At 42.3% G+C, this 9793-nt stretch overlaps 1 protein-coding gene across 2 annotated transcripts in view; it reads right to left on the bottom strand.

Annotated features, from left to right (window-relative positions):
- Positions 1 to 9793, bottom strand: part of celf3b (cugbp, Elav-like family member 3b) — a 34670-nt gene extending 24877 nt beyond the window's left edge. The window contains exons 1-4 of one of the 2 annotated variants that reach the window (XR_001336797.2): positions 9047 to 9793; positions 8739 to 8769; positions 8039 to 8282; positions 5982 to 6064 (exon numbers count right to left, since the gene is read on the bottom strand). Coding sequence is in view for 1 of the 2 variants with exons in the window: in XM_005936130.2 (XP_005936192.1) it covers positions 5982 to 6064; positions 8039 to 8183 (228 nt within the window). In the remaining variant the exon portion in view is untranslated. The remainder of the gene's footprint in view (positions 1 to 5981; positions 6065 to 8038; positions 8283 to 8738; positions 8770 to 9046) is intronic. The other variant, XM_005936130.2, reaches the window with a different exon arrangement.

The raw sequence follows: 9793 nt of genomic DNA, 5'->3' as shown, positions 1-9793 counted from the left end.
GAGAGAGAGAGAGAGAGAGAGAGAGAGAGAGAGAGAGAGAGCTTCAGTTTGGCTCTAATCAAAAAACAGGGAGCAGAGTGCTGCCTTGAGAGCAGTGAAGCATGACAACACACACCTGGTAAGCTGCTTATCACACTTTAATTTCACCTACATTGAGATCTGCGGATGTCGGCGTGACCAAACAGATGTGTGTGTGTGTGTATGTGTGTGTGTGTGTGCAAGCAGGTAGACGTATGTGTGTGTACAAACAGTTGTGTTTGAAGTAGCACAAAGATGAAGGGAGCGATAAACACAAAGAGAAGAGAGCGTGCAGATTAAATGGAGAGAGAGATATCGACAACAAAGAACAAAAGAAGCAGATAAGAGGAGAGATATGGGAGGAAATACAGCAGCAGTAGGGCTGCAGAGAGATAGAGCGATAGATGGAGAGCAGAGGGAGATACGAGGTTAAAATCTAGCCAGGCTGGGAGGGAAGTGTGGCCTGATGAACAGCGACAGAGGGAGGGAGAGATGCATGGGGGATTAGGATGAAACAAGGATAGTTTTGTATGAATGATTACTCTAAATTTGATGTTTGCATGAGCACGAGTGTGCCTGTGTGTATGACAGTGTCTTTTATCGGTGTACGTGTAAGCAAACTATGACTGAGCTGTGTGTCTGTTAGTGTCTCCAATGAATGTACAAAAAATACAAGCTTTTTAACTTACATAAAAAAACTGTCAAAAATGAAAGAAAAGATGTGAGAAAAAAATTATATAACCAGGCAACAAATCAACACTTCAAACTAATTATACTGTAGAAATATTCTGACTGCAGGCATAATTATTATTAAGGAGAGAAGAATATGTATCCAAAATGTCGCCTGTGCATTGTGCTAGATTGCAGTGGTCCACACACTCTTTGGGGATGACATGTCCTTCTAATGGTTATCCTGGATTTGTTCACTGGAAGCTGAGCCTTCACCTCTGACCTCGGACACATGGTATCACCCAAGTGCTACAATCTCTCTGAAATAACAAGACCCACACTAGCTGCAAAGCCAGCCAACAGTGTATTTCTGTGGATCATCAAAGCTTTTAACTTAAATAAATCCATGAAATATATGTACTGAGGTTTTGTCTTACTATTGTATGAATTCATTTCAGCTATTCTACTTTATTTAAGCTATTTTGTGGAATTTATTTGGCTGCTTTGATAGAATAATTTCTTGGCTGTTGATTTGATATATTTTAGCCTTTAAAATCGAGCATCCACTACAGTATGGCTCTTTTTGCAGAAGTAAAAGTGGTTCCTTGAATGAGACACCTTTAATAAGATATCTACAAAATAAGACCAGGAATACATCTGTGGGGGCAGGCTTTTACGACACTAAATATTTATATTATTTGCATTTGGGAATAATGAGGAAACCCCTGCATGCACATATGAATTTAATCTTCATGTGAAAACAAATGCTAATATGTGGCGGATAAACATAAGCTCTTTCACATGGATGTATCCCAGAGGGAATCTTTGCACCACATCTAATACACCAAAACATCTGTGTGCTACAGCAGGACTTTACTAGTGGTTCCACTGTTAAATTTCTGCTACTGTGACAAATATCATGTACTATCTTGCTCCCTCCCTCTCGCTCTCTTCTTGTCATGCTCCCTCGTCGCTTCTCATTCCCTCTGTGTCCAAATTAAACACAAGGCGCAGGACACTCTGATAAGGCCATCTGTTCGTATCTCCCTCTCTCAATCCCTCTGCACTTTTTCTTCTTACTCCGTCTGATAGTCTATCGCCCCTTGCTGAAACTATAGAGCACACCTCTATGCATTTCTCTTCTTCTTTTCATTTCTCTACTGGCTGATCAGAGCATTAAATCCCATCGGTGAGTGGCAGGCAGGAGCAGTAACACTCTGTAGCGTTGGACTTGTCATCGAACGTTTAATTGCTAGGCCGTGGGTGTAAAAGCAACACATCAGAGTGTGTGATGCTACAGCTCAATTAAAGTTGTATGAGGTGCCTGACATTCCTCCACCGCCTGCAGTTTAGAGTGATCCCGAGATTCACACGCATACACACATACACACAGACCTCAGCCCTTGTGCCTCACAGGGAGCTCAGAATCTGACTATGAAAATGAGTTTGTGATAAACTCATCACAAAGCTTAACAAATAGAGCCGGCAAAGAAGAAGAGTAGGGAGGGGGGGGGGGGGGGGGGGGGGTGAAACGGTCAAAGGGGTCAACTAATCAAGAGGAGGGGAAATGAGACGAGGGGTAGAGGAACTGCGAGGGGGAGGGTGGAGGAGGGAGATGGCGCGCGCGTGAGAGAAGGAGGACTTAGAGGGGTTACCATTAATGACTGTGAAATGAGAATCCGAGGAGGAAGCGCTAGTGTGCAGTGAGAGAAAAAAATGAGTAAAAGACAGCAGGGAGGGAAAAGGAGGGATGAGAGAGGAATACCATGAAATGAAAGGGTTCAGGCTAGTGTAATATTCTACTGCTGTAGAGAAACTGGAAGACGTCAGGAGGAGGAGTTGAACACAGGACAGAGGGGATTTGAGAGTGTGGGGGGGGGTGCGGAGATGAAATTGAATGAGAGAGAAAGCATATGGCAGGTCTGGGGAAATAAAAGGAAGAATACGGAAGAGATGAAAAAGCATTTCTTAAGGAGAGAAAAGAATGGGACAAAGGGAGGATGTGTGAAAGAGAGTGAAAAATCTTCTTAAGTCATTTCTAAATCCCGTCAAAGAAGTCAATATAGGCAAGGGAACGGAGACGAGGGAGAAGGGAGACATGCGCAACGCAGTCTCACGGCAGTTCCCGAAACAGTCACAAGCTCTAATCTATTAACTTGCGTTTCTGTAAACGAATTTTCCAGCTTTTCTGTGGTCCTGTACTCAGATTTCCTGTCCTTACATTTTTGTTCCGCTAGTCTCGGACGTACTGATTTATGTTTGGGTACAAAAAGTTCATATTTTCCACTTTTAAAAGAAAAAACAAAATTTCACCGGTCACACCAGAAACTTTGTTTCGAATCTTGCATGTGACAGATTTTTAATCATTTGTCTTATTTTTTAAGATGTTATCTATTTAAAATACAATAGCTTTTGGTATTAAAAACAGCCTGGTTAGGTTTAGCGATTTAAACTGTGATGTGCCAGCCAGAGATTTTCAGAGTTTCTGAGATAATGGGAGAAATAATCGCCGGAAGGTCAAAGTGGCCAGATCCCAAATTGTCACTTTCAAGGAGTTCTTTAATGTTTTTAGTAACCAAACGCCACTTACAAAGAAATGCACAACTAGCGAATTGGATATTTAAACTACTGGGATAGGTTTGGAAAAATGGAAAATTTTCTTGGATTTCACACAAAGCATATACTTAGCACCGAAATACAATAGTTTCAAAGTCGTGCTGACAACAATATTTGTGTCCATGATCAGGAACAAACAGATTTTTCACAGTTTGGCACGAGACCGGGTTGACACACAGGTTTCAGTGGTTAGTGAAATGTGATAGCAGAGCTAAACCTTAGCTGCTCTATACAAAGTTACCAAAGCCAAGCATCAAAGTATAGAATTAAATGGAGACATTTAATTTAATTTAGTTAATTGCTTTAAAATGTTATCATTCGTTAGCTGTAGTCACCAAACCAGTGTCATGGCTCTGGATATTTGTTAAATATGACTGAGCTGTGCTTCTTGTTTTGATTTCATTACTGTATTAGTATTGGAGACAATTTTGATTCATTTATTTTAACTGGGCTTTGGTTCCTCTTTTGAGATTAATACATGTCTGTTTGTGTGTTTTTAGTTTAGGTAGTGTTTCTTCATTATCTCTCTCTCTATGTCTTGATGACTTTTTCCTCCTGTGCTTTCCTGTCTCTGTCTTTTTGTTTAGTGCCCTTTCATACTCAGTCCTATTTGTCTTTTGTTTATTGTTTTACTCTGAATGCTAATTTTGTGTCTTGTACTAGTTTTACTTTCTGGTCTTTTCCCCCCTAGATCGCCTGCCCCACCCTAACCGTCCTCACCCATCGTTGACCGTTTTCATCTGTGTATATTTGTGTAGTCCTGTCTTCCCCTTCTTGTTTCCATATTCTCTTGATTGATTCCCAGGCTCTTTGAGTTTATTTTTTTGAATTTGTGTGTCACTTCCCTTTTAGGGCTTTTTATGTCAACCAAACTAAAGACTCGACTTTTGTTACTTCCCTCTACTTCAGTGGCTGCACTTTGGTCCTCATTCCAACCCCAAACGACATCCAGAGTGATTAATGAGGCTGCTGATGGAAATATTTGTGAGTGCTTCAACTAAAGGGAAGTGTTGATGACAAACTGTGTCAGCCCCTCATTTACTGCTATTCATGAACCAATTCACTGAGCTCAGACATGCTAAAATTCTTGCAAGTGCTTCATTATGAACACTTCTGGCTCAAATTAGACAGAATAAGTGATCCAACCGGAAACTAAGACACACCAAATGCAGAAAAAGTTATGCTTTTCATGAAGAGTCCAGGCCTATATCAGCCCACGAATGCCACACCCTTGTTTCAGCACCAGCCTTCCTCAGGGGAGTGGTGCTTCTGATTGTTACATGCTGACTCTTTAGTAAATCTTTGCAGCTAATGAGTATCCGCCCTGCAAATGTTTCCTCTGTGTGTCCAGAATATCTATCACAATTTATCTGGAAATTTGCAGCAATTATGTTCTTGTAAGTCAGCCGTATAGATGATTTCCCTTTTGCGCTTAGAGACATCACAGAGGAATGTAGAGAAACTAAGAATGAGTTAAAGGACAAAGGGCAGTGCACACAAGAAAAGGGAGACACAGCAGACAGCAGAAAGGTGATTATGAAAAAAGGTCAGGCTTCTTAGCAGTCTCTAATTGGATTACTGTCACTATAGTGTGTTTGTATAGGTGACTGCGAATGTGTGACTGCATAGAGGTTCAAAAAAAGCATGCATGACTGCAATATGTATGCAGAGGTTTCATGCTTGTGTGTGTCACAACACTTCCCTTCCCCCAACGCCTTTTCCTCACGCTCTTTTTCCACAGTTTTTTTCACACAGATCTTATCAACACTCTGGCTCAGGAAGAAGGTGCATGAAGTGAAATTCTGATCATTAGCAAGTCAACGAACAGAGAATTCGAGAGAGTGCTAGCGCCTCAGAGATGGTAGAAGCACGCTTACTATTCTGTTCTAAATGGTGGAAATTGGGAGTCGGATAAAACTGGGAAAATGTCATTTCGATTAAACGCTTCGTATTTTAGCCACACAGTGTGCAAAAATACAAAATGCTCCAAAACGCATACTGTAATATCTGTTTTTAACTGCAGTGGAAATCAGGTCAGAGAGGGAAGAAAAAGAGAGAGAGAGAGAGAGAGAGAGAGCGGGAGTGACAGAGAGGTAGAGCCTGCGAGACAGACACCGCTCTCGCAGTTTCCCATCCATAATGAACAACGTCCTACCCCAGCCCCGGTGCAGCGCACAATCCCTCACTGGAGCGACCGGAGGGAGACTGGGATGAGACAAAGGGGAATGGCCACATTAATTACATACACTCTCTAGGCGGGAGCTATCACCGGAGGCTAACGCAGGGGCCGACAGAGAGATGGAGCGACAGAGAAAGATAGAGAAATGGAGATGATAATGCTTACGGAGTACCCTATGTGTCTCCAGCGAGAGGGAGTGTTTGTCCTTAGCAGCAAGACGCCTGCCGGCTGCTGAGTTATGTCAGTGTTACTAATGGGAGCTGAACCTCCAATCACACAGACGCACACTGATGCGAGGCCACTTGTGTGTGTGTGTGTGTGTGTGTGTGTGTGTGTGTGTGTGTGTGTGTGTGTGTGTGTGTAAATTGGATGACAGAGTCTGTATGTTTGCTACAACAGGAATGTACATGGAAGCTTGTGTGTATTGTTACATAAGTGATAAGTGATTTATCCCGGGATGTTTATGTGTGTGTATTTATGTCTGTTGATGTGCACTTACCCCTGGTAGTGTTTTCTGCTCATGAAGAGCGCTCTGGGCTTTCAGCGCAGACTCTCTCGCACAGTACGTCAGAAACGCACATCCTGTCAGACAGAAAGAGGCAGAGAACGAGAAAGAGAGAGGGAGAGAGTAATGGTAGAAAAGGTCAGGGTACGGCTCTAATATTTGTCATCCTCTATCTCTGTCTTTGTCAGCCGGGTCTCAGAGCAAAACGTGAAATAGTCACCAAAAAAAGTAATGTATTTGTTCATGTTCACGGACACAAATTGTCATTGTTTTTCAAGACAGTTGGCACAACTTTGAAGGTAATGTTTTTTTAATAGGAGGTATATTTCATGTCTGCAGCCACGAGTCTGGACCGGGGCTTTGTCACCCTGGCAACCAAGACAACAGGGCGATGTGATGCACTTTAACCCAAACCTTGATCTTTCTCTAAACATAATCAATTCGGCTTTTAAAAACAATTAATAATGTATGACACAAATTAACTGTAAATATCTGTCTCGTTTCTGACTTAAACTGTGATCTCTGGTATAAGCGGGGAAATGATTCCCTCTGCCACAAACCCCTTCAGTCTCCGAATGTGGACAAATCACTACACATGACACCAAACAGATTAAAAACAAAAATGTGTGCAAGACATGAAGAAATGAAACATTGGTGTCCAGGAACATGAATAAATACATTAACGATTATGACTACTTCACCACTGCCTTGAGACTGTATTGTTATATTACACCCCCCCCACACACACAAACATACACACACACACTCTCCGTCATCATTCATTTAAATCTTTTAAATGTTGTCTTTTCTAATACCTTTCCTGATTAGTTGTCATCATATATTCTGGATATACGCGTGAAGATTAAAATATAGATATATAATCATGCATTGTACGGTAACTATGCTCCCTAATGATGTTACTCTAGAGCAGAAGAGGACACTCCACGGCACGGCACATCTCAGTACGGCACGCCACGAGTCAGCACACATGACAGCACCACAGACGTGTGCGTGGGGCTAACAAGGCCTTGCAGGCTTGCCACTGTCAGGTTCTTGCCCTATACCAACCACTATGCATGCCTCACGATCACTCCAGATACACTCCCTCTGTTTTCCTACATGTTGTACCTGTGTCTGTGTGTGTGAGGGAAGGGTGGGTAGTAGAGCTGGCTGCCCAGAGCTGTTTACTACACCTGTCACCAGCACTAAGACAACAAGATTAGCAGCAGGTTAGCATCCCAGTGACATCTCAGACGGGCTCATGTAGATTCAGATTAGAGAAATGAAGTTAACATTCACGGAGTGCGCATCTCGGGATTTAATGGTGCCATGAGATTAAAAACAAAAAGAAAAAAGAAATACAAAGAATGATAAGACACACACCTGACATGGCACTCGGATCAGTACATGGCACACACACACATAGACACACATGCATCTTATGGTCCATCTCATTGCTTTTAAGAGCGGCTTACTGTGGCTGTGGGGAATCTCAAAACAACAGATTCTTTCCCTTGTGTCACCCTGGCTTACAGCCCCATTACACTGATTGGAGCATACAGTCTAATCTGGCTCATAACACAAAGGACCCCAGGTCAGTGTGTGTGTGTGTGCATGTGTGTGCCTGAATGGGTTTTGCTACAGTAGAAAGTTATTTTTCATTCATGGCATCTATCAGGAGATCCTTATTTCCACTCTTTATCATATATTATAAAACTTTTTATCACATTCTTTTTCCGCCTGTGGAGCACAAGCTTTACAAATTGGAGTAAATTTTTAAATACATTAGGCACCCGATTGTTTTATGAAGCATGCTGCTGCAAAACAGCGAGTTCGCTCGCAGTGTACGGGCAGTAACTGAGTTTGCTTGCTCGTCTTCGGGATCTCATGCCTGAACTCAAAATGAAGACACGAAGGCGCTGTGACAGTTTCCATGGATACATGTGACATACACGCAGAAATATTTTTACTCATCTATCTGCCTCTGTGTCGCACATCTATTAAGCACCGGAGGCATCTTTTTAACTCTGGGTTACGAAGGCAGATCCTACCTTTGTGCATGCCAGTGTATTTGTCCTTAATCACAGTTAGCTCATAGATCTTGCCGAACTGTTCAAAGATAGGCTTGAGGTCCTTCTCCTCCAGATTACGGGGAATCTGCCCCACAAACAACTTGATGGCATCAGCCTCCTTCATCGGGACAAAGTGGAGAGGACGACTGGGTACTGCAGGGCTCAGGGGCAAACAGATCGGGAGCAGCTATCCCTGGAGAGGAGCGACTGATGCTGGAGGAGTCTTTGGGACATAGCCAGAAACATGGAGAGGAAAAGAAAACAATTGAAAAATAACTATTATTATCCTTAGAATGTTTATTTATATAATAATAATTCATTTTCACAGATTTATATTACAGTAGGATACTTTCCTTGGTTATTTTACCCTATAAAACATTTATCACATGTGTTATAGTATTAGCCAGATTGCATTTGTAATTTTGTAAAAAGATGATAAATTCCAGATCAAATGTCTTCATGAATATATTTAATAATAAAATACATGCATCCATTACGTTAAAGAAAAAGAAACTATAGATTATTTGTGTATTTAGTGCCCACGCTGATGACAAAGGGCCCCAGTTGCTTCCGGTAAAACAATTATGCAAATGTTAATTAGTCAATCAAAAAACAATAATAGCACTTTTTGCTCCAATTAAAAATATATGAAAAGAAAATATGTATGCAGATGCGTTACCTTTCCGTGGATAAACGGCGTTCAGGATCCGCTACACATAAAAAAAGAAGAGGAAACAGTGTGACTGGGGATAAAACATTGCAATAGAGCGGTTTCTTTGTTTAGCCAGCTGTAGGTTACAGCATACACACGGATGTCATGGGGCTCCCTTGCTCTTTGTCCTATCACCCCCCCCCCCCCTCCTCCTCCTCAATGTACACACACACACACGCACACACATATATATAAATATATTTATATATATAATACTCTCGTCATAACAAAACAAGACATGGGAATATACAGGCTGCACACATCAAAGCTCTTACCGTTTGTACTGTACGGCCGTGCAGAGTGTTTCCTGAGCAGATCAGAAATTAAAGAGGGATGCTCAGTCGGGTTGTTGTCCTCACACCGCGCTCTATCTCTCCGTGCGGTCCGCCTTCTTCCCCTCTCTGGATGCTCCCCGCTCTTTGTGCCTGCCGTGCTGTGTGTGTGTGTGTTTGTGTTTATCCTCCTCTCTCCTCGGTGTGTAATACTATAGATTCGCCTTGTGTTTTTACAAAAAAAAAAAAACAAAATAAAAAAAATCCACAAAAAATCCCGGTGTTCCCGGTCTTCGGGTGTGGAAGTGACGGAGAAGAAGTCCTGGCGGCAGGTGAGCTCGAACACCACCGCTTTCTGCACTTAGTCCCAACCTCTCAGGGTTTACAAATCCAGAGTTATCACTTTCACCACTCTCAAGTCCTGTTATATTATAACAAAGTGATAATGGACAAAGCAGCTTCTAGAATTTGGCTAGCTTAAAACTGTTGAAACTTGATCGGTCACTCGTAAAGGGAGCTTTCAGCCTTGTCGTTATTGTTCTAACCGTTAATGGGGAGCTGCTCTTACTATTTTCTGTTTCTTGTAGCGACCGGCCCGTCCGACGGTTCTATGGCTTTTAACGTCCTAAAGCTACCGGTGTCTCTCTACTCTCTGTCTCCCCCTCCCCCTCCTATCTCCAAAGCGGTTGCTAGCGCGTGACGTCAGCCGCGGGGACCGTCAATAACAGTCCTCTCGTACACACAAAATAT

The sequence above is a fragment of the Haplochromis burtoni genome, unplaced genomic scaffold, assembly GCF_018398535.1.
Source record: "Haplochromis burtoni strain Fernald_Lab_line unplaced genomic scaffold, NCSU_Asbu1 Contig_204, whole genome shotgun sequence".
Classification (NCBI taxonomy): domain Eukaryota; kingdom Metazoa; phylum Chordata; class Actinopteri; order Cichliformes; family Cichlidae; genus Haplochromis; species Haplochromis burtoni.
The sequence above is the reverse complement of the archived record's forward strand: the minus strand, read 5'-3'. Positions and strand labels throughout refer to the sequence as shown.